The sequence below is a fragment of the Stenella coeruleoalba genome (genome assembly GCF_951394435.1).
Source record: "Stenella coeruleoalba genome assembly, chromosome: 7".
Classification (NCBI taxonomy): Eukaryota; Metazoa; Chordata; class Mammalia; order Artiodactyla; family Delphinidae; genus Stenella; species Stenella coeruleoalba.
This window is the reverse complement of record NC_137153.1, coordinates 34,245,769-34,273,275: the sequence shown is the minus strand read 5'-3', so window position 1 is coordinate 34,273,275 and position 27,507 is coordinate 34,245,769. Positions and strand designations below refer to the sequence as shown.

General features: G+C 41.3%; 1 protein-coding gene across 5 annotated transcripts in view; it reads right to left on the bottom strand.

Moving 5' to 3' along the window:
- FAM120A (family with sequence similarity 120 member A) overlaps positions 1–27,507 on the bottom strand; it is a 104,534-nt gene that overhangs the window by 55,964 nt on the left and 21,063 nt on the right. For all 5 annotated transcript variants that reach the window (XM_079926129.1, XM_079926130.1, XM_079926133.1 and 2 more), the window contains exons 3-5: positions 23,847–23,929; positions 9,191–9,319; positions 8,332–8,428 (exon numbers count right to left, since the gene is read on the bottom strand). In XM_079926129.1, the coding sequence (XP_079782255.1) occupies positions 8,332–8,428; positions 9,191–9,319; positions 23,847–23,929 (309 nt within the window). The remainder of the gene's footprint in view (positions 1–8,331; positions 8,429–9,190; positions 9,320–23,846; positions 23,930–27,507) is intronic.

Genomic DNA, 27,507 nt, shown 5'->3' with positions numbered 1-27,507 from the left:
AACAAACAATGGTAACAAAGTAATATTTTTTTAATTCTATAATTTAGATGGGTGCTGATGCATGACTTAAGTGTTACACAAAAAACATAGCTTTGAAAATTTAAAGAATAAATAAACCAATATATTCCCTACCACCAACACTAGTTTTCAATGCTTGCAAAAAAACAAAGCAAAATTTTCAAACTATGTTAACCATGTTGACATATTTACTCAATACCAATACTCTACAGAACTTAAGGTACAAAGTTATATGGAGAATTTTACATAATTTGTTTTCATCCTCTCCCAAACGAATAGCTTTCGAAGGCAAGCTAGTGTGGGGGACAGTGGGAACCAACAGGACACTGGTGTGGCCTATGAAGCCTGGTAGGCCGGGCATAGCCAAGGAGGCATGGGGGCTTTTGGGAAGGAGGAGACAGAAATCATCCCAGCTCTTAGAGGACTGAACCTTGTCAGTTCCTAGTGAGTACCAACTCCCAAGAGCTCAGAGCTGGGGCAGCTGATGCCCACCTGGAGCCACAGTGCTGGCAAGGCCCCACAGGAAGAGTCAGAGGCCACTGTCCAGGAGAGAAGCCCTCACAATGGAAGGCTAAGCGTAGGGCAAATTAAAGTAAGATCATGAATAAAGCAAGTAGGCACCTGAAAGAATTATGAGCAATGAAAAAACTTAACCTAGGGAAGCACATTTCAGGTTAATATGTCAATAAATAAGACCTTTCTGAGAACTAGAGCTGTTCAACAATGACAAGGGCTGCTTTGACTGCTTGACGGTTGGTGTAGGAATATACCATGGTCAGGAGGTATCCTGGTGCTTACACAGCATCCCTGGTTATCCAAATCTCTTCTGTCCTTGAGTTTGGATAGCATGTGTGGACCTCAAAGGATACAGTATTATTCAAATCCACGTGACACCTGAGTCTAGAAGAGCAAGAGTCTGAATAGTGAGAAACTTATCCCAAATTTTATCCAAATCTATTAAATTCCTGAGTTTACTTAATCAGATTTGAATCGTAGGCGTTAAATAGCAAAAGAAAAGAACTCTTAAATTTCATTCAGCCACCTACATGGTTTTATAAGCCTATGATAAATCAAGACAAAGCAGTTTCTGTCCATCTGTGAATTCTAAAAAGCACAACCTAAAAGAAAAGTCTAAAGGCCTTTATTTGGAAGTCACTGATAAACTGAACTAGCAGTCCCCTTCTGTCACTGAATACTGAGAAGCCACCAACAGACCTGATGACAAGCTGTGCCCATCTCAGGAAGACACACCTTGCAGTCTTTTAAACCAGACAGCAACTGAAAGGAGATGTATTTTCAGTTCTTCTAAAATGACCAATTTTCAGGTTTTTTAAAAAAATGACCTTTCAAAAACGCTTAAGACCAGACAACCTATAGCACTGCATACCACATCAACTGAAATAAACTGACTAAAAACTGAATGAAAGGCCACAGGAACAGACTGAGAGAATCCACTAATCTACCCAGGAATCAAGGAGAAAGAATAAGTGGACTTCCTATTTAACATGATAGCATCTTAGCTTCTCTTTGGCAGCATCTATTCTGTCAGACCCCTGGGGGCTTGACATCAATGCCATTTGCATTAGCTTTAAAAAGATAAAAATTGAAAAAGATGAACATGCACACATCTCAAAAACAGCAAGTACAGTATGACAGGTACAATACAGCATTTAGTTAAAAATCAAAACACTATGACTTATTATTCCATATATGAGGTAAGGAACTATAAAAACCATTAGAGGGGGACAGACATGACTTTTAGAAAAGCCTAACGTAGGGCTTCCCTGGTGGCGCAGTGGTTGAGAGTCCGCCTGCCGATGCAGGGGACACGGGTTCGTGCCCCGGACCAGGAGGATCCCGCATGCCGTGGAGCGGCTGGGCCTGTGAGCCATGGCCGCTGAGCCTGCGCGTCCGGAGCCTGTGCTCCGCAACGGGAGAGGCCACAACAGTGAGAGGCCCACGTACCGCAAAAAAAAAAAAAAAAAAAAAAAAAGAAAAGCCTAATGTATTTCTTTAAAGACATTTGTTAAACCTGTTTAGTGCGTACCCTAATGCTCATGATACTATCCTTTGTATTTTTCAGTTACATTTAAAGCTTTCCATAATAAGAAAATTTAAGCAAAAACCTTGGAAAGAGTGGGTTTAGTAGTCAAAACTATAAGAATGAATATTATATAACTTGCCAAATTTCAAAAACTTATTAGTAGAGTAGAGCAACAGTATAATATCATATACTTGGTGACAAAAATTTTTTAAAGTGATCATTATAACAGTAGAAAAACTAAAAATATTCTAGTGATGACTACAGAACATGGTTAAGTAGATTACAGCACATCCCCACTGTGGAACATTAGACAAGCTTTAAAAATACTAAGGCAAAAAAAAAAAAAATACTAAGGCAAACCTTTGTGAAGTTACAGGGAAGCTCCAAAGGCACACTGTTGGGTGGGAACAGGGCAAGTTGCCTTATAGTATGTACAGTCAGGCCCACTATGGGTCCTGCGGCCTGGCTACAGCCAGCACTTGCAGCAGGAGGCCTGTGCCACCCCTGCATAGTGAGCCTGGGCGCATGGACGATGGCAGGTGGACGAGGTCCTGAGGGCCATGTCACCTGGCGTAGGGTAGCAGCGACGCTGAGGAGTTCAACAGTTCAAGCAACAGGAGCAGCGTGGGCAGCGTTCTGATCTCTCTCACTTCTGCTCCCCAGACACATGTGTACATGCCATCGCCCTCTATTCTAGGCAGGTCACACTATGGACTCTGCATGACCTCTGTGTCCCACAGTGGACCCGAATGAGTGACCTTGGGTCCTGGAGACCTAACAGCCTCTTCTCATCAGCTGAGGAAGCCCAGCAGGTGCCACATCCTTCTTCACAGACTGTGTCTTCATGTTCAGGGGGGGACATTTCCTGACCATCCCCTCTCATGCTGGGAGTGTGTGTTGTTGGGGAGGTAGAGATGTATTTTCAAAAAGACTGTCAACACAACCTAGAAGCCCAGCAACAATCAACAGAACAGTTTGGTGAGCACTGTGCAGACTGTGTAGCCTCAGGAACCCGCCTTCTCAAGACACCAGAAAGTGATGCCTTCCAGTAAAGCCATGGCTCAGAATGAGGGCCCACTGACTGGTCCTTGCTTCTCCCTTACACTTGAAGATGCACCTTTCTGAGCCCTGGTCCCAAGAGCCATGGTCCAGGAGCACCAACTACGGAGTCTAATTGTTCCTGTTAAGACAGTAGGCATTTATGTTCTCTTGTAGATGGGTCACCAGCGGTTGGCACTGAAGTTTGCCATCTGGCATTTTGTGAATCAGGATCCTCTGACCCAGTCAGGTAGAACGTGGCCAGCCTTGGGGACCTGTCAGGACACAGGCTGATGCAGGCCCCTGAGCTGGGCAAGCCCGTCCAGATAAAACACCCATGGGGCCTCTCTGCCAGCACCTAGGAAGTTTCTATAGCCAGAGGTCCTTTCTTTGTGGTCACTATGTAGAATTTGTTCTTTGCTTTAGCGGTGACAGCTCCTATTTCAATATGGTTCTCTTTGCACAATTCTCTATTATTTGTTCATGCTGGCCTGCTGCCCTGAGGGCTCCCTTAGTCCCCACCAGACCCCTACTCCTCTGTGCTCCAAGGGACCGGGGGTCACTATTACCTCCAACCTTCCTTCTACCTTCATAGCCCCCTCTCAGCTTTCATCATCCACCTAAAAGTTTAAGCATGTTCAAAGTTCCCTCCCATTTCAAGCCCCACCCTTTATGGAAGCAATTGGAGGTGGATTTGGAGGACTGGTGCTGGCCACCTACCCCACCCTCTTCCATATTTTACAGCACAGAAGAAGCCGCAAAGCTAAAAAACTATTTTTCCTAGGATCCCTTGCACCTCGTTGAGGATCACGCAGGCACCCGCACCTGCACGGGGTCTGGGAGCTGTGAGTGCCACAGAAGTCTCCCCCTCACCTCTGCTGACAATTGTTCTTGCCACGACTCCTATTCTGGCTGCTGCACTGCTCTCCCTGTGCCCCCAGCTCCACCTCCTTTCCCTGATCTGAGGTACACCATCTCAAGACCTCCATACAGAGGGCCCTCCACAGAAAACCTCCCCAGGGCATCCGACCTACTTCCGCTGCTCCAATTAGTACTCAGGGTACACACACAATAAAGAAAAGCAAGGGGACCATTAATACAAAATTCAGGGTGCCGGAATACAGGGGAACATGACCAGGAAGAGACAGGGATAGGGCTCTGATACTAGTAACATTCCACTGATGTTTGTTTTATTTACTGTACAAATATACTGTGTGTATGAGAGTTTCAAAATAATTTACTGTACAAATATACTGTGTGTATGATAGTTTCAAAATAATTTAAGTTTTTACAATGAAAAAAATCTTTCAGTGAGCTTTCGCAGTCCAAAGTGTAAGTCTAAAATCTAAGGCCATGCATGGCCCGACAAGCATCACCTGACCATTCCTTCCCTTGCTTTCCTGTGCTCCAACCACATTCTTCTGTTTCTTCTACATCCTGTCCTCTCACCTCAGGACCTTTACACATTCTGTCTCCTCTGCACATATACTTCCTCTCTATCGTCGTCTTGCTAAATTCCTACTCTACACTCAAACCTCACCTAAACATTAATTTAATTGAGCAGAACTAAACACTGGTTTAATCAAGTACTGTTTTAACCGGGTTGGTCTTCCGTGACCTTCCTGTTCACATTCCTGTATGATTCCTCGTCTCAATCACCTACAAGGGCGAGGATGACATCTGTCTTGTCTACCACCCTGTCCAACACTCAGCATAGTGCCTGGCAGGAAGTGAATACATCAAAGGCTCATTTACGTTTTTCAAAAAATTAATAGACTATTTTTTGAGCAGTTCAGCTTTACAGAAAACATAAGCAGAAAGTATACACCTTGCATTAGTGTGCTACATTTGTTACAACTGATGATCCAATATTGATGCATTACTATTAACTAAAGTCTATAGTTCACAGTAGGATTCCCTCTTGGTGTTGTGTATTCTATAGGTTTGGACAAACTTACAAGGACATAAATCCAGCATTATAGTATCATAAGGAATATTTTCACTGCTCTAAAAATCCCATGCTTTGCCTATTTATTCCTCTCTCACCCTCAAACCCTGGAACCCCTGATCATCTTAATGTCTCCGTAGTTTTGCCTTTTCCAGCATGTCATATAGTTGGAATCAGACAGTATGTAGCATTTTCAGGTTGGCTTCTTTCACTTAGTAATGTACATTAAAGGTTTCTCCATGGGTTTTCATGGCTTAATAGCCAATTTCTTTTCAGCACTGAATAATATTCCATTGCTTGGATGTAGCAGTTTATTTATTCATTCACCTGGTGAAGGATATCTTGGTTACTTCCATGTTTTGGCAATAATGACTAAAGCTACTATGAACATTCATGTGCAGGTTTCTGTGTGAACATAAGTATTCAACTCCTTTGGGTAAATACCAAGGAGCAGGATTACTGGATCTTGTGGCAAGAGTATGTTTGGTTTTGTAAGAAACTGCCGAACTGTCTTCAGAGTGGCTGTACCATTTTGTATTCCCACCAGCAAGAAATGAGAATTTCTGTGCTCCACATCCTCACCAGCATTTGGTGGTGACAGTGTTCTGGATCTTAAGCTATTCTAGTAGGTGTGCAGTGAGAGCTCATCTATTTTTCACTGAGGAAGGCCAAGAGGACACAGTGCATGTTTCTTCAGACTAACAAGGCCTCTGTTTTATTTGCACAGCTTTCCACAAATACACTAGGATTAGTTCACGCCTACAGAGTCCACGTTCACAGACCTGAGGCGGGCCTCTAACATCTGTTATTTGTTATTTTTAAATTGTGCCAATGATTTTGGAGCACAGCTAAGGTTTAAGAACTACTTGTTCAACCAGGAAGCCAAATATTGCTGACAACTCAATTCTGACATATCTTACATTTAGACTGCAGATTCTCTGGAGATGGTGGACATTAAGTGCTATGATGGAAAGGAAAAAATTATAATCATATCTAGATCCCCCATTCCCAACACAGTGTTTCTGATACAGTAAATGCTTGAAAAATAATATTAATCTCACCTGTAACATTTTAAAAATCTATCTAGTAGATAATTCAGAAATATACATATATACAGATAGGTATTATATATTAAATATCCATAATCTATAATACGTTATATAATATAGATAATTTCTGGGAGTTCATAGTACAAAAACAGCATGGGCTGGAAAAAATTCTTTTTCCACCCTGAAAAAGACCATGCACTATGCAGACCAGGCCTCCCAGCAACGGGACAGGGAGCATGTGCACTTCCTTTGTAAATTCCACACCATCCAATAACAGTATGGAGATCTGAGGTTTTTTTCTCAATGCTGCAGAGAACCACAAACTCAGAAGGAAAAGCATGGAAGACACAGCAGTCACCCCCCAACGCCAGTCCACATGGAGTCTGGCCAGGAAGGTTTTTCTTTTGAAAATACAGAACCCTGAGGCCAATTAGGCTTCTGAAAACTGTTCTGTGGTAGAACCTAAAATTCTAGCCAGATTTAGAAACCTCTGGGTAGAGTCAACTCTCCTCATTTTTCTGTAAGATTTCTTCAAAACTCTACACATATTCCAGTTTCTAAAATGATTAATACAGACAGGGTCTAATGAACAAGAAAGTTATTTTCCAATATTGGTTCTTCAAAATTCTGGATGTGTTTTCCTGTAGAATAATATAATGAACTATGGTTGGAAAAGACCACTTATGACCTACCTATTACTTATAAGAATATTTTTGTGGAAAATATGTCTTAGGTTCTCACTTGGGATGCCAAGAAAGTATTTCCCCAACTCAGTGTTGCCTCTTCTACGCTCTTGATTTCCGTTTCAGTCATCACTCTCCATTTAGTGGGTCCCTAACAGCACATATAGATGAAATCAATGAGCACTTTCTCCAGATACTTTTATTTCTTTATACTTATCAGAAAAAAAAACAATAAAAGTGATTTTTACATTAATCTGTTTCTGCTGGCTCCAAATTATGTGTATCTAACCTGAAATAAACCTTCCTTCCCAATCTTGCCTCAACCTCTCTCAATTTCATCCCAACATTCCAGGCCATACACTGAACTCTACACTGCCCCAAACTTCCTGCCCTGTTGTAATTCTGTGACTGTGCTTTGTTAAGTCCCTTGCTGTACAATTCAGATTACTGCAACAGTCAGAAGCAATGGGAAATGCTTTATAGAAGGATTTGTAGGTAGTTATCACCTACATTAACCTGCTTGAAAACATCACCCTAAATACCCCAAATTCTTTACCAATTACACCACTGTTGTCCATAAATCACTGAGTGAAAGTGAATTCTAAGAGTATTGACTTCATTTATAAAATACTTACCTCATAATGTCCTTTGATGATTTAATAAGAACATGAAAGCACTTTATAGAACAGTAAATATTTTTAAGAAGTTCAAACTTAAACCTAATTTAAAACTCACCTTCCTCTTCAGAGCATCTTCCAAACTGTTATCAGCTCAGATAAACGCCAAATGTTAAGTCAAGTGTCTTTCTCTATCCTTTCTCTCCCCACATTTTCCTTCTCTTTAAATGTTCTAGTCCCAAGTATACTATAATGAATGTTTAAAGTACAATTGTCATATGAGGACTAGAATGTCACTACAGACAATCTCAGGAACATGACTTCTTTCATTATATGAAATAAGCACAACTGAAACAACGGTTGGCAATATGATTTCTCATAGCTTTACTGCTCTGGAGCCTAAGAAAGGCAATCTCACTCAGGAAGGAGGTTGGTATTTAGGGTTAGTGCTTTACAACCTCCCATGAGATATTCACTATCAAGCAGCCTTCAGGCAAACAGTTTATAATTGTTTTTTATTCCCTAATTTCAAATCTCTGAGTGAAATTTGATATTTTGCCAAAAAAGGCAACAAGAGGAGACACAAATCCACTGCATTTATGAAGGCACTTATAGATCCAGAGGGTCTTCTATGTCCTTGGTGCTCTCTGCAAGAGGACACCTCACAGACAGAGATGTCAGCATCACCGTCATCTGCTAGCCTTGGTCCTCATGGCTGCCTGCTCTTCTCCTCCAGTCTCATAAGTTTTCTCTTGCTCTTCAACACTTTCAGGAATTACCACTGAGTCTGCCCAGGAAGTTCTGCTATACTTATTTGTATAACTATAGAAATCTCAATTCAAAAGAATAAACCAACAAGGTTACTGGGTGAATATTTAAATCTCTTTGGTTACTGCATGGTCAGCATCCATCACAGAGGCTTTGAGTTACTTACCTAAGTAATGTGGTGGGTGAAATGCCATAGGCTTACTAGTCGCTGAATAATATCCAATTGCTCTCTTAAATCGAATAACTTTGTCATCTGTTCTAGACTGAAATAAACGCAGGAAAACCTTTGTAAATCAGTATGCCACTGGTCATGTGTATTAATATATTTTTATAATTCAGCACATGTATAATAATCTTCAGCCTTTCAAGCTAAATGAGAGTTCAGAAATGACATTAAAATCTTCAAGGAAAATCAACAGATTATCATTAAAGAAACAAATCGAACATTCATTCTCTTAGAGCAATGCACTTATCAGAGTCTGACATGGCAGTCAGGAGACCTGAGTTCTGGGATGCAGTCCTCCAACTTTTCCTTGGCCAGGTCTCTGGTGCTACCCAGAAAGGTTTTACTTTTCATCTCCAGCAAGTGGGGGAGCAGTTTTAGTTCTTCAGAGAGCAAACAGGAAGTCACACAAACTTCACCTCTTCTACTAACCCTGACCCCCCTCACATCCTTACTTTCCAAAAAAGGAAGAAGAAATCCCTGATCATCACCTGAAGGGATGGACAAATCAGAGGTCCACAATTCCATTTGATTCGCCTGTCTTCTTAGTAGAAATCCCATTAAATTATGATGGCAAATCTAGGAGCAGCAGAGACCTTACCATTCATCTACCTCAATCCCTCCTCTGTGCAGGCCGGAGGGGAGGCTGGAGGAGCTAGGTGAGGTGCCAGCCCTCCTGGCTGGCAGAGGCCTGACAGCTGGGCAAGCACTCCTGGACACGGCTGGTGTATGCCTCTCAAACCCCTTCCAAACCCAGCACACACCATAGCACAAAGCGCTACCCAGGAGCTTGTATTTGTACCTGAGAATGCTGGAAAACATCTTTAGCTATGGCATCCAAGTCCGAGGTATCCTGGATGTTGCGAACGTAGTCAGCCACAGCCTTGATCACCACATCACACGGTGGCAAGACCAGCTGGTGGGCCCGGACCTAAGGAGACAAGCACACGTGTCAATACACTAATTCTAAACACAGGCCCAGAAACTCCAGGTGATGTTTCCGTTCTAAGGGCCTGATTATTATCAATTTGTGATTTCTTGGCCCCAAGACTTTGGTGGTCTGAGAATCAAGCCCTGGATCTCCCTTTCAGTTGTTGAACTATAACTCAGCTGCTTCAACCTGGCTAGGTAAAAGAGCGTCTGACAGCCTTCCATCACTTCTGGGATGTCTGCAACCTGCTCATGTGAGCACAGCACAGAGAAGCCCTGGGCCACAGATGCTTCCTTTCTTTTGACACCAGGCAGCAGGAGGCTGTGCTGGATGAATGCAGCCCCAAGCACCTGAGACCTCTGCAAAAAGCCAAGGTAAGCTCTGAAGGGGAGGACAATGGTATCCCTGACTGCTGAGGGACATGTCTGGTGAAAGACACATGGAATAAAGTGTAGGAGTATTTTCTATCCAAGAACAGTTGATACCAGGAAAAGGTAAGTAAGCAAATTTTTTTAAAAAAGGTTTGTTTTGGACTTTTTCATGAAAACTAAAAGAAAAAAGATACCTTAATTTAACAAAGTTAAGGTATGCCCATGTTCTTAGAAACAAAGATGAATCAGGTACTAACTCTGTTTATAAAACTTTTTTTAATTGAATGACAGTATGAAATGACATTTTATTTCCTATTTAGTCACAAAGATCATAAAGATAAAAAAGATGGCAAAAACATCTAAAGGCTTTGTGTTTCCAGAGCTGTGCACTCCTGCCCACCACACCTATGAATGTGGTACGTTACACGGCAGGAGGGGGTAGGTTGGCTGTCTGCTAACCTCAGGCCAAGCCTGTTACCCTGGATTATTCAGATGGGCCCAATGTCATCATAGGACCCTCTAATGTAGAAGGGAAGGCAGAGGAGCAGGTTTCACACATGAGGTAGAGCAGGACTCCATCGGCCATTGCCAGCTTTGATGATGGAGGAAGGGCCATGAGCCATGGAACGTAGCACCTACAGATGCTGGAAAAGGCAGGAAACTCTCCCTGGAGCCTCCGGAAGAAACATTCTCCCTGGCCCTGCTGATACCTTGATTTTAGCCCAGTGAGACCCACTTTGGTTGTGACCTCTAGAACTGTAAGATATTATTTGCTGTTTTAAGACACCAAACATAAATAAATAAAAAAGGAAAAAAGGAAAGAAAAAACAAAAAATATTAAGAAATAGAATGGAAGAACTTCTGGAAAAATAGATATTTATACTATTAGGGTATCATCATGCAAAGTTTCAGATGCACATGAGTATATTCAATTTCTCTTTAGAAAAGCAATGGTTTTTTTTTTTTTTTGGCTGTGCCGCACAGCATGCGGGATCTTAGTTCCCCAACCAGGGATCAAACCCGCGCCCCCTGCAGTGGAAGCACAGACACTTAACCATTGGACCACCAGGGAAGTCCCAAGCAATGGTTTTCTTCTGAAATAATGTTTTCTATGTTTGAAAATGTTAGCTGCTCTGTCTCCTAGGGAAGCATTTATCTCCTTGCTCTGGTCAGTGTTTGGTGAAGGTAAATCCCATCACAATGAACTCCAGGGAACTAGTAAAATGTCTGAGGCTGCAGACCACGAGCACATTCCTAGAAACCCAATTCCCCCTCTGCAGAATGAAAAACTACTGACACACACACGCCTCATGAAGAAGAGGTCCCTGGAACAGTACGTTCCAGCCAGTCTGGGAGAAATGGAAGTTCTGTCCACTCCCCGACTTTTGGGGTGTTTAATAGTCCCACAGCCATGACAGGGAGGAGGGTCAGCTGGTGGCAGCCCCAGGAATGAGGAGTCAGGACAGAAACCCTGAGCTGTCCTACCATCGACATTTCCCCCCTGGTGAGCACATTCCACAGGGAAGGGGACAGCCTTGCCTGAGGAGAGTCTGCAATGGCCAGTGGCCTCCAGGCCCTTGGACAACCCCCTCTCTGGGCCTCGACTTTCTGTCTCTAACTACAGTTTGAGACTAGTTGCCCAAAGAATTCCCCCTGGCAGTCTGAAAGCCTAGGGTTACCTCATTATGTTGCATACAGTACTGGAAAGGCCGGCCACTGTAGAAGGAGTTTATATATAGAACAAATGACGATTAACATGGTTAGAACAGAATTTACTGGGTACATAGATGTCCAAAATATGAAAAGGGCTTTCCTCCAGCAGTTGGGAGCTAATGTGGTAGTGCAGGCAGCCTCTCCCAGTGTGTGCACCCTGACACCGGGACACCACAGACGACTGGGCAGCCGCATACCGTCCCATCCCACCTCAAGTGAAAATGACAGAGTCTGTCACTTTGGTTCCTGTGGATATCCTCGTCTTCACTACCCCCACTCCCCACAACACTAAGGCTATAAAATCCTTGAAGTGAGCAGATCCTATAATTAGAGGGCCCCTAAATCCTTCTGAGAGGCTAATGACCACCACCCTGAAACGGCATCCTTTATAATTTCCCATGGCCCGGACTCCTCCCTCACGCCCCACCACCCCGCGTTCCCCCAGCTTCATTCCTAATCCAGCCTTCCAAATCCAACTCAGGGTGAGCACCCACATCTTCCTCTGAGACTGTTGGTGCTACTGCTCCCAAGCTACATCTTGGCTGCTCTTTAAATGCAAGTGATTATAAAAACAAAGTTTCACATAATATCACTGCTGAAGCAGAAGAACCTGATCCACTTCACTGCCATTTGGAAAAGAGCAAAGCGAAAGGATTACAAATCTTGGCAATTTTCAGGAAGAAAACTACAAACCTGATTTGATCGACATTCACTTGTGGGTAAGGTATCATTCTAGAAAATAAGAACACGGAGCTGCTCCCCAGGGTCTTGACTTCAAGATGCTCACATTCTTATTGGAGAAAAAATGCTCACCAGACTCCAACAGGGCCCTCAGAGGACACCCTGGAGGACTCATGGCCCAGCGGAGGAGGGAGAAAGGCTTCTGCATCCTCTGTGGTTCTCAGAGCGCAGGCCCTGAGATCCAACCCAGTGCCGTCTTGCAGCCCCCAGACCAACGAAAAGAGTTGTGTGAGGGAGCTCTGGCGGTTTGTTGTAGGAAGCCCTCCAACCACTGAATCACTGAACATATCCTGAGGACTAGTATCTTCTAAAGGAGTCAAGAGTAAGGAAAACATTTAAACACCACAACCGTTATGGCTATGCCTTGAGATTCTTTAAAAGTTATGACGTGTATCCATATCTTGTATACATTTGCCTGAATATAGCTGTGAAAAGGATGCTAAAATGCAATTAATCACAAACAATGCTAAATGTGAGCTCTGCAGGGGGAAACTTATGCAGATATACTGAAGGATTTAATGGATTTGAATTTAAAGTATTTAAAGTATTAAGTGTCAACAAAGAAAAATTCCATCACTGTTTTATGAGCAAGGGTCACCAGTAGGCTCACAGGGAAAGGAGGGCAGGCCTGGGCTCCCTCCTGCAGAAGTGTCTACATCCAGCTGGGGCTGTACTGTCCTGTGATTGAGTTCTTCTAGACTATATGCCACACACTGCTCTCAGCATGCATCACTTCATTTAATCCGCAAAACAATGCTGTGAGGTGTACCCTTAAATGTACTCCCCATCTGACAGAGGAGTTCATTCAGGCACCCATATGAGCCAACGAGGTGAGTAGCTGGGCCACCGCCTGACCTGCAGACTGCACACCTGGCCACCACACTCTGGTCTAGTCGTCTCTAAATTATGCCTCTTTTAGCATTAAATGTCCTTTTCTATGAAATGATGGTAGACAGCGAGTTCCTTTTTCCTCTAACATTCTTATTTAGAACAATTAAAAGTTGGTAACACAACAGTAGCCCTCCCAACTTTTGTTTTCCCCAACAGATCCGTGAAACCCAAACCCCTGTTGTCGATGAAAGGAGCTACAGAAAGATTTTCAAAAGGAGAGGTATGAAATCAGGCCTGAGTTCCAGACACACGGAGGATGGGCATGAAGGCAGAGGAACAAAGGAGGGAACATTAGCAGCTCCTGTGTAAACCTAAGTAACGATAACACAGGTGGTCGAGAAGGATAGGATCAGCAAGTTGGGAAAGGCCAGATGTAGAGAGTCAGATGCAGAGAGGAGAAGAATCAAAGATAATTCTCAATTTCTAACCTGATGACTGCAGGGACAGTGGTATCACTAGCGGGAAACAAAATACAGGATGATAAACCTATTTAGAGAAGGTGATGACATTTCTAAGTTAGAAACATCAAATTTGGTGCACAGGTGCAGTGCCCAAGTGGAGATGACTTGGTGGACAGTGGGATACACCCTGCGCGGTTCAGGGAAGGGGTCTCTTGGGAGAAGTACACTGGAGAGTCATCAACATAGTAGCTGAAACCTTAAGGGCAGATGAGATGTGCCAGAAAGAAAGTGTGAGGATCACAGCAAGGTACAGAGATGGATCCTAGGGAATGCACATGCAACCAGAGGAAGCCAGCTCACACGAGAGACAAGGAAAGGATGTGGAAGTAAGGAATACAGAACAAAGCTGGGGTCTGGGAGTCAAGGCAGGAACTTCCCAGAGGGGTGAGGAGAGCAGGATGACTGACAGTGTCAAGTGCTCCAGAGAGGCTGAAAATCATTTGACAAAGCATTTGTCAAATCCACAGCCTTGGACAAAGACCCAACTGTGTCCACCAGAAATCGGGGGGGAGGGGCGCAGGGGGCAGTGAGGGTGGATTAAGCTGTTGGGGACATTATGGAAGGTTGCCTTCGGGAGATTCGAGGATGAAAAAGAGAGTTAGGAGAATATGGGAGACTAGACCACATTTACAAACTGAGGGCCAACGACCAAAAGAGGGGGGCGTCTACACAGGAGCAAGGAGTTGATTGGACGAAGTAACGCAGGGCTCCCTGGATGTGTTCAGTGACAACAGCTCAAGAATGTCAGGATAATCTAGTCTCAGGAAGTAAAATGGGCCTGGATGAAGAAGAATGAAAACAGGGGAACGAGAAGCTGAGGACTCTCACCATCCTCGGATAAAGGATCTCTCTGTAAGAGAAAGCGTGAAACTGAAGAGAGGTCTGAAGAGATGATGAATGTTGAAGATAAATATTAAGGAGAATAAAAGGATTAACTGCTGACACTGATAGTTTGGTTGAAGTTGGAGACCATAATTTTAAAAATCAGTTTTACTGAGATATTTTACTTAAAGTAAAATTCATCAATTTTAAGCACATAATTCACTGAGCTCTGATAAATGCATACATTAGTGTAACCACCGCCATAATTATGAAGTGTTACGTTTCTATCACCTCAAATAGTTCCCTGTGCCCCTTCCCATCATAGCCCTAGGCAACCACTAACCTGCTTTCTATCACCATACTTTTGCCTTTTCCAGGGTTTTACATAAAATCAATCATATGTATTTCTTTGGTGTTTGACTTTTCACTTAAGATAATGCTTTTAGGATTCATACATATTATAAGAAAGTAGTTGGTTCCTTTCACTGCTATCAGCATGTCGTTGTATGACTGTCCCACAATTTATTCATCCATTCACCAGCTGACTACTGCTTGGTGTGTTTGAGACTACAATGGATAAAGCTGCCAGGACACTCAGGTTCAATTATTTTTGTGAACATAGGATTTCATTTCTCGTGAGTAAATGTCTAGCAGCGGGATTGCTGGGTTGTATGGTAGGTATATGTTTAACTTTGTAAGAAACTACCAGACTGTTTTCAAAGTGACCATTCTGGATTCTGCTTCCCAGCAGCCACATCTCAGAGCTATGGGTGCTGACACACACTGACACTTGGCATCATCTGTCTCCTTCATTTGGCCCATTCCAGTGGTCAGGTAGTGTAGCTCATGATGACTTTAATTTGCATTCCCTAATTCCATGGAGCATCTCTTTGTGTGCTTACTGAATATTCTGTAAAACGTCTGTTCAAAATTTCACCCATCTTTTTTTGTTGTTGCGTTATGTATCTTCTTATTGTGTTGTTCTTTACACATTCTGGATACAAGTCCTTTACCAGAGACAATATTCTGCAAATAGCTCCTCTCCCACTGTTGTTGCTTGCTTTTCATTTTCTTAACTAAGAAATCTTTGACTAACTCAAGGTCATAAAGATCCTCTCTTATATTTTCTTCTAGAATAATTTTTATATTCTTTTAATTTTTGCATATGGATATCCAGCTATTGTAAAAACTAACCCTTCCCCATTTAGTTACTTAGGGACTTCTGGTGAAAATAATTAAATATATATATGGGTCTATTTCTGGACTCTGTTCTGCTCCACTGATCTGTTCAACTACCCTTATGTCAGTACCACACTGAGTTGATTATTATAGCTTTAAAGTGAGTCTAATGCTAAGTCCTTTCACTTTGTTCTTCCTTTTCAACATCTCTGATGCTATTCTACGTCCTTTGCAATTCCACATGAATTTTAAAATCAGTTTTTCAATTTCTACTTAAAAAAAAGCTTGCTTGGATTTTGATTGGGATGCAGTAAATCTATATAACAACAGAGTCTTTTGAGCCATAAACACACACATTTCTTCATTTATTTAGATCTTTCTAAAATTAGACCATAAGTTTGCAGTGGCATCCATTAGCTGTGTGGTTCTCAAATCTTCTCTAGATAGTACCTATCTAGGGTGGAGGGGTCTGCTGGGCAGGTGAGATGGAAGAAGGAGCAAGAGAAGGGTGATGTTGGTACAACCAGTTCAAGATGACCCACCAAGAGGTCCAGGCCAGCTAGGGAAGAAAGAAACAGTGAACAAATAAATGGGCAGAAGGCCCCAGGACGGGCAAAAGAGCCAAGTGTCAGCTTATGAGAATACTAAAGATAGAAGCAATGGAGACAAAAGGGAGAAGGGATATTAAAAGTGTACGATAGGAAATGGAGCTCTTCTGGGAGAAGACCCAGTATATGACTCTGGGCCTAGAAGGCCGCAGTAGAGTAGACGCTATTTTACTGGAGACAATATGCAGCCAAGTTATCTGTGGGTAATCTCCAGGACGCTGACCTTGCCTGAGTCTCAGAAGAGTTATCAAAGGACACCATTATGAAAGTAAAACAACAACCCACAGAATGGGAGAAAGTGTTTGCAAATTATGTGTCTGATAAGAGACTTGTATACAGAATATATTTTTAAAAAACTCTTACAACACATTAATAAAAAATTTAAAAATGGACAAAAGATATGAATAGACATTTATCCAAAAAAGGTAAACAAATGGACAGTGAGCACAGGAAAAGGTGCTCAACATCATTAGTCATCAGAGAAATGCAAATCAAAACCACATCACACCCACCACAACAGCTAAAAATAAAACAACAGACAATAACAAGTGTTGACAAGGTTGTGGAAAAGTCAGAAACCTCACACATAGCTGGTAAGAGTATAAACAGTATAGCTACTGTGGAAACCAGTCTGGTAGTTCCTCAAAATGTTAGGCATAGAATTACCATATGACCAGCAATTCCAGTCCTAGGTATACACCTGAGAGAAATGAAAACATGTCTACACAAACACTTGTACTTGAATATTCACACAGCATCACAAAGCCAAAATGTGACTGAACAACCTGAATGTCCACTGACTGATGAATGGATTAAACATGGTAGGTATACCCACACGACAGACTATTATTTGGCCATAAAAAGAAAAAACGAAGTGCTGATACATGCTACAGTGTGGATGAACCTTGAAAAAACATTATGCTCAATGAAAGAAGCCAGACACAAGAGGTCATATAATTCCACTTATATGAAATGTCCAGAAGAGGCAAATCCATAGAGGAAAAAGTAGATTAGTGGTTGCCAGAGGGTAGGGGAGGGGGAGAAATGGGGAGTGACTGTTAACAGATAAGGTACTGGGTCTCTTTTTGAGGTGATGAAAATATTTTAAAATTAGACAGTGATGATGGTTGCACGAACTCTGTGAAAGCTAAAAACCACTGAATTGTATACTTTAAAGTAGATTTTATGATATGTCATTATATCTCAATAAAACTGTTATAAAAAGAAAATTTAAAAAACACTCTAACCAAGAATGGCAATTTGGAAGTAAACTACCAGCAAACCCCAATTCTGTCACATGTCGTTCTGGACCCAGATTGGGCTAGTCTCAAGAAAAGTGACATCTCCGGTTGAGCCGCCTCGAAGTGCTCAGAGCAGACAGACCACTGGCAAGGTGAGGGGTGTATGTGTGCGCACCCAAGACACAGGGTCGGGAAACTGCCAAAAGAGCCACATTTCCAAGAGAAGTATCTCTTGCAGTCAGAGTGATGGAGAAGGCCTACTTATAAACAAGGCAGAGATTTCTGGACCCACAGGGGAGGAAATATGCTTGACAGTGTCTGCACACATTTTTGAAACTGAGAATATGCCACTTATTTAACATAAAACTAGAAGATTCCAGGTCATGAGAAGAAACAGAGAAAGCAAAAATACCCTAGTAAGCTTCTTTTTGTTTCATTGACCCTATCACTCACCACCCCAGGAATCAGAAGTCGGGCACTATAAACACTCTATCTTTCAGATTGCATTTGGACCGCGAATCTCCCCTCCTCTGGCTAGGTCATGCATTTCAGCTCACTCGGAAGAATTCTGCCCGCAGGCCCAGGGCAGGCCCAGTCCCTCAACAGCAAGGAGCTAAACTGAAAGCAATCCTGTAACACCTAGGGAACACAAACCCTTCCCATGACTCTGTCCCTCCTTCCCAGCAAAGTGACCTGTGATCCACCCACAATCTGTAAAACAGAGACAGAAAAGCTATTCTTGAGTCCCAGTGATTTCAGCAGATTCCTCAGAATGCCAACCTTTCCATCTTCACTTTACTTATTTAATATTTATTTATTTATTTATTTTTGATGTGGACCATTTTTAAAGTCTTTATTGAATTTGTTACAATATTGCTTCTGTTTTATGTTTTGGTTTTTTGGCCCTGAGGCATGCGGGACCTTAGCTCCCTCACCAAGGATTGAACCCGCACCCCCTGCGTTGGAAGGCGAAGTCTCAACCACTGGACCGCCAGGGAAGTCCCCCATCTTCACTTTAAAACAAAATGGGGACAGGGAAGGAAGCTCTGATGGGAAGATATAAACAAGCAAAAATCTTTTGAGTTCAGTCTTTTATTTTCCATTTAAGGATATCCACATATAAATTTTAAATGAGCAAAGAATAAGACTTCTTACTAGAAGCAAGTTTCCACGACCTAAAAGCTTAAAGCCCAGTACCATGAATCTGTGCACTGAAATTCCAGACTGTTAAGAATGTGCAGCTCACTGAATGCATGATGATGATGACATTATAATAATAATATTAGCAGGATGTACATTTAAAAGCAATTCTGGAGTACCAAATATCAATCTGTTAAAAGTGGTTCTCTTCCAGGAGTGCAATTATAAATAGCTCTCACTTCCACAATGCATAATGGTTGAATTTTTCAACCTTCCAGGCCCCTAATGTTATTTTCTCTAGAGCCCGAAAAGTCTTTAGATTTTAGGAAGTACTTCTTAGCTCTTATGAAACTACAGGATGACTTTTTGAGAAAGGAATATATTGAGTTAACTTCAATTAACACTAACATGCAAGCAGGAATTCCTTCTTTGGAAGGTCTTAAGTGCCCAAACTGCCACCTCTTGCAATGCCTTAAAACAGCAGTCCCCAACCTTTTCGGCATCAGGGACCGGTTTCCTGGAAGACAATTTTTCCACGGACGGGGAGGGGGATGATTTCAGGATGATTCAAGTGCATTGCTGTTACTGTGCACTTTATTTCTGTTATTATTACATTTATATAATGAAATAATTATACAGCTCACGATAATGCAGAATCAGTGGGAGCCCTGAGCTTGTTTTCCTGCAAATAAGGAGCACACAGCCTAGATCCCTAGCATGCGCAGTTCACAGTAGGGTTCGCACTCCTATGAGAATCTAATGCCACAGCGGACCCGATATGACGAGGAGCTGAGGCGGTAATGTGAGTGATGGGGAGCAGCTGTAAATACAGTTGAAGCTTCACTCGCTCACCCGCCGCTCATCTCCTGCTGTGTGGCCCGGTTCCTAACAGGGCACAGACCGGTCTGTGGCCCGGGGATTGGGGACCCCTGCCTTAAAAGGTGGAACTCAGAATAATTGAAGCCCATCTTTCTATTCATGCACAATTTATACTCAACTTTCCTTCAAAAGGGATCCCAGAAAGTCTGATCATCAATCTCACTCTAGTAAGCTTGCATAGTACGTTAGATATACCATAAAACTCAAAATGCCTGAAATCATGCTGCTCTTCTCTCTGGCAGCTGGCTCCAGTGTGAAACCCAGACAGGGGCCACGTACGGTGGATATGAAGATCACTGGTTGGCTGGACACTGATCACAGCAGGTGCAGCTGCTACCCGCTTCCCCTTCAGGGAAGCCAAGAGAGAGGAGATCCTTTGAGTCCAGGCTTCATCCTGAGGGCCCACTGTGAGCCTTGCCATGTGCCCTGACCTTGGGAATGCTGGGGTTGCATGGACTGCATGGTGAGACATAGATGGCTCTTCTGTCCACCTCCACGTTCCTAGGGACCCTAACATGCTACTCACCCAGAACCATACTCCCTCCTCCCCGGGGTCAATTGCCACATCCTGTCCCTAAAGACATTGGTAAAAAGGATTACTCAGTGACTTCTGGTGGCATGTAAAAAATATAAAGTTAGAGATAACTTTGGTAAAACTCTAGGTAAATTTAAAACAAAACGTTCCTAATCTGACCTGACAGACTGCCCTGGTATACAGCTGCCTCAGGGAAAAGATAATACTGGTAAAGGAAGGTGACTTGAGACTTCCCTGGTGGCACAGTGGTTAAGAATCTGCCTGCTACTGCAGGGCACATGGGTTCGATGCCTGGTCCGGGAATATCCCACATGCCGCAGAGCAACTAAGCCCATGCACCACAACTACTGAGCCCGTGTGCCACAACTACTGAAGCTCACGTGCCTAGAGCCCGTGCTCCACAACAAGAGAAGCCACTGCAATGAGAAGCCCACGCACTACAACGGAAGAGTAGCCCCCACTCACCGCAACTAGAGAAAGCCCGTGCGCAGCAACGAAGACCCAACACAGCCAAAAATAAATAAAATTAAAAAAAAAAAAAAAAAAGGAAGGTGACTAAAAATAAGTGAACCTGAAGGTAGGGTTATATAAATAAACACTAAAGACTATTTAAATCAGAAAGAGAGATGTACAAGAGCTAGCACTTAGATCTTTGAGAAGAGGCAGAAGCAAGCAAGGGGGCTTTCAAGGACATATTTTAATTTAATTGGACACATAGAGGGAGAAGGAGTTCAAGAGAAACCAGCACCTGCCTGGCCTGGGGCTGATGGGCAGAGCTAGGCCTGGGGGGAGTGGCGGGGGGGAGGCAGTGTGCCAGGGGAGGGGCACACTGCCTGCTTGCCACAATTGGGGTGGTGGTATAGAGAGACCAAAATAGAACCTGATTAGCTGTACAGGAGAACAACACATGTGGGAGGTCTGGGGAGAGGAAAGGCGAGCATAAAACTTGCAAAGTAGCCTGTCCAACGTGAAGGAAATAGTGAAGGGACTCCGGGGCCGGAAGTACTTGGGGAGGGTCATGAATGACTGATGGGGATAAAAACCTGAAATACATGAAACTGAATATGAAGTTTAGGAACACAAAAACCATTAAAATGAATACAATGGTTAAAATGTTGACAGGGCTAAGATTATGGTATTACATGTTAAGGGGTGATTTGAATTTATTAGATAATAAGTTCATATAACACCAACCCTCTGTGAACAATAAACTAGTAGATATGACTTTGGTGAAACACTGGCAAAATAAAGGATGATAAAAGGAATGCTTGAACTTGGGTATGCAAAATCAGGTATCCTTAAAAGCTGTGTATACAACATACTGTGTTAAAAAGGAACAAACAAAAATCATAAGGAAGTTTCATAAACAACAACTAACCAAATTTTCAAAAGATGTAGTTAGTTTTATTACTGTGAAAAAGAAGAGACTAAAAAAGCAGATGGGATACAGATAATTCTATACGGTAGTAATGCTCATGAGAAAAAAACTACATTCAATATCCCACAGTCTTTGTTAAAATGATTAAAACGATACTACACACAGAAAACTATGTATAAAAGGTCAAAACATAAAAGTTATGTAATTTTTGAACATAAAAGTTATGCAATTTTTTAAAATGCTTTGCTTTTCAGAATATGACTTTAAAAATCCTACAACTTATCAAGTCACTGAAAAATTATTTTGGACTGCTTCACAATGCCATAAAAACACCCAGATAATATTTAAAATACACATGATGATAATGCAAAAAAAAATCTGATTTGCTTTAAAATAAAAACCAACAAACAATCCTATAAACAACTTTCAGAGAACAATAGAAAAATGTGAACATGGACTTAATATTAAATGACATTAGGGAATTATTGCTAATTTAGTTAATGTGATGATAATAATATAATTAAGAGATTATCCTTATTTTTAGGTGGTGGTGAAATAAACCACAGTTTTCACAGGTGAAGTGTTATGATATCTGCAACTTACTTCCAAATAGTTGAGTTAAAAAACAAACACACAGGGCTTCCCTGGTGGCGCAGTGGTTGAGAGTCCGCCTGCTGATGCAGGGGACGCGGGTTCGTGCCCTGATCCGGGAGGATCCCACATGCCGCGGAGCGGCTAGGCCCGTGAGCCATGGCCGCTGAGCCTGCGCGTCCAGAGCCTGTGCTCCGCAACGGGAGAGGCCACAACAGTGAGAGGCCCGCGTACCACAAAAAAAAAAAAAAAAAAAAAAAAAACACACACACATACAAATATACTTTAGAAGAAACTGTTAAAAACTGTTTAACCAAGATGGTGGATATATGGATAGACATTTTCTATTTCAACTTTTTACATACTTAGTATTTTTCTTAACAAACTATTAGGAAAAATACATGATAATGATGTTTGTAACCTACCAATAGTTTGAGTTGGTTTTCCAGTAATTATTCAAACAGCTCCTCACTCCTAACCTCTGATACATGAAAGAAGGCAAGCTCAATTTAGATACATGTATATGGTCTGGGATCCTGGGAGCCTCTCACCCCTGCTACTCAAAACTCTACAAACCTTCTAAAAAACAAGCCTTCATTCTGTCTCAACTTATAAAAGCATACTGCTTAATGAACCTAATGAGCACAATACTTCTGAGTCCACCTGATTTCGGACTACACTTTTCCCATTCTGCAATTCAATAATGGTATCACCAGGAGCTTGGAATCAAGATTACAAATTGTAGCACTCTGTAAATGAAAACACACATGAAGAACACTCTGGCCAATAGCAAAGAGAAAGCTGTACCCCTTCAAGGACAAAAAAGCAAAAGAAAACAAGTAATTTCTAACAAGAGGAGAAAAACTGACTTTTGAACAGAAGTGGAAAAGCCCCATACAAAGAACTGTTAGGATAAAAAGGAACACATCAGGACCCATCAATAAGAAATGGAAAAGAAAGGGGATTCTAGGCAGCAAGTAACAAGATGAAAGAGGCAGGAAAGGAATACCGCTTGAACTTGCAAGTATCACAAAAGCTCACTATAAGCTAAAACACAAAAACTCCAATTTGGAGGGCAATTCTGACAACAGGAAAAGTGCATTCAGAAACCATTCCATGCAACCTCCCTATTACTATGAGGAACTGAGGCCCAGGCTGCCAGCCAGTGTAGGTCCCGACTTCCCAGCTCCCCACCTAACAAGTGGCAGCTATGATCACAGCACTAAAAAGCAGAGAACACCAGAGCCACTTTACCCAGCAAAGGGAATACGGAAAATCACAGGAAGCCACTAACAAGTACAACTCCAAGTTCCCTAGTGGCTCATACCAATTTCACTACTATGTTCACATCAAACCGTAAACCTTCCCACTCTAGAAAATCAAAGTTAAGAGAATCTTCTTGGATGTTCATTACTTTCACAAACAGGAAGGGGAGAAAAATAAGAAAATAAATATTAACAAAATAGTACAAATGGACCACTTCTGTAATGAACTTGGGTCTCCTCCATCATTCAAAAAGCATTAAAACTAAAAAAAAAAAAAAACATTAAAACTGTAAATAGATTTTTATAATATTTAAAAATTAGTAAGAAAATTATGAAACTTATCAAACTATGTAAGATGTTGATCTGACTAACAGAAGATGATATTATCTATTGAAAAAAATTAATATTTGTAGGTAAGAAAATTAATACATAAACACTTTAGCTAAAAAATTTCCACCTATCTAGGTATACGGCATGAAGAATTCCTCTAAGGGAATTTTTAAGGACATTTATATATTTCCCTAAAATATAGGTGCTGGGAACAAAATAAGGCAGGTTGGTTGTTTTTTAAGGCAACACAGATTCTGAAGTTAGCGGGAAGCAGGATATTGCTAATTTTGTGGTATATTTCCTTCTACAATAAAGAAACATTATTTATATTATGAAAGTAATATCAAAATCAACAAATGTTGGAAATGAAATGAATATGTACCTTAAGTGAGGCTAGTGGATGTTCTGGACCAAGTAAACTCCAATGAAAGGAAGCCAGATCTTCATCAGGTAGAATGTGATTTCCTGGAATACAAACAGGGATACCATAAAAGCCATCATCATGAGTGACACAGGGGAAACTTAGTATCATTGCATGTTATAATTTGTAGATTATCTTTGTTAGTTTCAGACTTTGTAATATGACTTCTTAGGACCACCTCATTTGATACACCACATAAAACTTCCACACAGAAATTGAGAATATTTCTTCATCTTTTAATACAAAGCAACATACAGCAGACAGACTTCTTGCAGCTGCCTCAAGCACAACGTGAATTTCCAGTAGAGGCTCAACAGCATTCAAACTGAATAAACTGCATAAAAACCTAAGTAATTCCCCAGCACAGTATTAAGGTCAGTCTGATAATGCCAGATGCCAAATGTCAATTTGAAACAACTTTTCATTTGTTTATGAGAGACTATGGTTCAAACTGCATTCTGTGAAGTAGGTTCAACAGCAGAGGCAGAATCTATAGTTATAAAATCTAAGGAAGGTTAAGTGACAATATTTGCTGCCTGTGACATGGATCAACACCCTCCTCCCGTAATTTCCAGCACCACCCACAAGTAGGTGTACAAAGCACAGACTACAAGTGCTATCAAGAAGTGCCAATCAGCTCTATGCACTATCACCAGGGCTGTGTCACAAATAAGAAGTGTATTCAGCTGAGAAACTACATTTTGCAGGGAACATTCTCCCTTCCGTGTAGTGCTTGGATGCCTGATACACTAACATCTTTGGTTTGTTAGTGGTCTTGATACAATTTAGAAGCAGTAATTTCCTAAATAATTCTGTAATTTTTATATTATGATTTAGTCATCTCCACACTAAGCAGATTCATTAATCAGCTGCTAACAGAAAACAAAACAAGGTGAGTTCATTTGCAATACTGCTAATCATAATACTCTAAACACACAAATACATGATACAGATGTACCAAACTGTCATTATGTCCAGAAGAGCAAAGTTAAGTCCTAATTGTATCAGTTACCGAGTTTTGTACTGCTTTCCTCGGCTCATGGAATGTATAGAACTTTACTGTGAAGTAAGTATTAAGTATCTGAGATTTGTTTTTGAAGCTTCTATCTGAAAAGATATTAAGCCAATTCCAACATCAAGAATAGTCTGTTAGGGCTTCCCTGGTGGCGCAGTGGTTGGGAGTCCGCCTGCCGATGCAGGGGACGCGGGTTCGTGCCTCAGTCCGGGAGGATCCCGCATGCCACGGAGCGGCTAGGCCCGTGGGCCATGGCTGCTAGGCCTGCGCTTCGGAGCCTGTGCTCCACAGCAGGAGAGGCCACAACGGTGAGAGGCCCGCGTACCGCAAAAAAAAAAAAAAGAAAAAAAAAAGAATAGTCTGTTAAATACCACATGCTAACACATATATATGGAATCTAAAAAAAAAAAAGGTTATGAAGAACCTAGGGGCAGGACAGGAATAAAGACGCAGATGTAGAGAATGGACTTGAGGACACAGGGAGGGGGAAGGGTAAGCTGGGACAAAGTGAGAGAGTGGCATGGACATATATACACTGTGAAATGTAAAATAGATAGCTAGTGGGAAGCAGCCACGTAGCACAGCGAGATCAGCTCAGTGCTTTATGACCACCTAGAGGGGTGGGATAGGGAGGGTGGGAGGGAGATGCAAGAGGGAGGAGATATGGGGATATATGTATATGTATAGCTGATTCACTTTGTTATAAAGCAGAAACTAACACAACATTGTAAAGCAATTATACTCCAATAAAGATGTAAAAAAAAAAAGAACAGTCTGTTAAAACTTGGGTCAAATACTTAAATGAGTATTTCACTCAACCTTTCTAAAACAAAACATCTTATATAGCTATACCTTCTATTACAAAAAAGGAGAAATTATACTTTCTATTGGAAAAATAATCTTTCTTATTTGAGGACGTTGAAACTTTTACACAAAATCTAAACTAAAAATGTTCACCCAATTAAGCGTTTATCTATAACTTGCCTAAATTTTCTGAAGAAATTCCAAGCCTTAATTTATTACTAAATTATTCACAACGTTACTATTGTGTTTCATTTCTTTTACTATTTCACAAAATAAGTTAGCCAGAAAAGTATTAGTTGGCATTATCTCCCAAGAAATTTATTCAATGTTTCCTTAAATAAGATAAACAAATATCCTTCCCAAATTAGTTAAGGCATCCATATTCTAAAAGCATACAATTTTCCCATTCACTTAAAGTCAACTGTGGTAACATTTAAGTAAATATGAAACTTTTCATAATGTGCCCATCCACTCCATCACTTTTTAACATTTGAGGAAATATCCTTTTATATTTTAATGTCTGAAAATATGAAAGTACTACATACATTTAGAAATTAGGTTTTAATCCTCCAAATCCCAAGTCACAAGAGTTCACTAAGAAAATGGACAGAAAATAGCCAAGTACTAACTTAAAGACATGTATTTGAGATTAGATCCAAATAAAGACAACTTGTAAAATCAGAAAGTTTTTGATTGATTTGTAGTTATACAGTTTGAAATGTTATCACCAAATAATATATGAAAAATTATGGCTGTCTCACTATAATTTCTAGTTGTATAAAACTTTTTTGGAATGTTTATAAAAAATCTGATAATTAGGAATTTCTAAAAATAACCCACAATATAATCCCCCTCTTAAACATGACCAGATCAGGCTGCTAAGCACTAGAACAGAAATTGAGAGAGTACAATAAGATCGCACTTTTCTGGAGACCACACATCTTTCAAAAAGGGCCTGTGTGTCCCAAACAGCCCTCAATCCCATCACTGAAATTCATGGATTTTACTCACAGGAGGGCTTTGCTCAGAACACATTTACTTATACTGTGGACATAATTTTTACAAACTCTGAGCAAACTAGAGCCGGATATTCAAGTAGCTAGAAACATGTACATTCCAAGCACAAGAAAGGGAAGTGACAGAAAAGAAAGAAATAACTATAAACTACAGACATAATGTGATAAATAAATATATTACCTATTGCCAAGTTATTTTTAAGAGAAAGAAATTAATATATAAAATCTTAGTTGAAACCAGATTTCATCCTTTCTAGGTATTCAGCATAAGGAATTCCTCCAAGGCAGTGTTTTTTTTTCTTTTCTTTTTTTTTTGTGGTACACGGGCCTCTCACTGTTGTGGCCTCTCCCGTTGCGGAGCACAGGCTCCGGACGCGCAGGCTCAGCGGCCATGGCTCACGGGCCCCGCCACTCCACGGCACGTGGGATCTTCCCGGACCGGGGCACGAACCCGTGTCCCCTGCATTGGCAGGCGGACTCTCAACCACTGCGCCACCAGGGAAGCCCCCTCCAAGGGAGTTTTTAAAGACATGTATACATTTACTTAAGATGCAGGCACTGGAAACAAGGTAACGTAGTTTATTTTTGTTGTTTTCCTTTTAAAGTAATGAGAATCCTGAAAATGAGGGGAAAACATGACAGTGCTAACTTCACAGCATATTTTCTTCTATAACAAACATAATTTGTGCCAAAGGTTTAAATGTTTAATTTTCATAAGTGAGACTGTGTTAACACTTGTGATTTTTAAATGTTATTTTCCCCAAACTTTAAGGGCATTTTTTTTCAC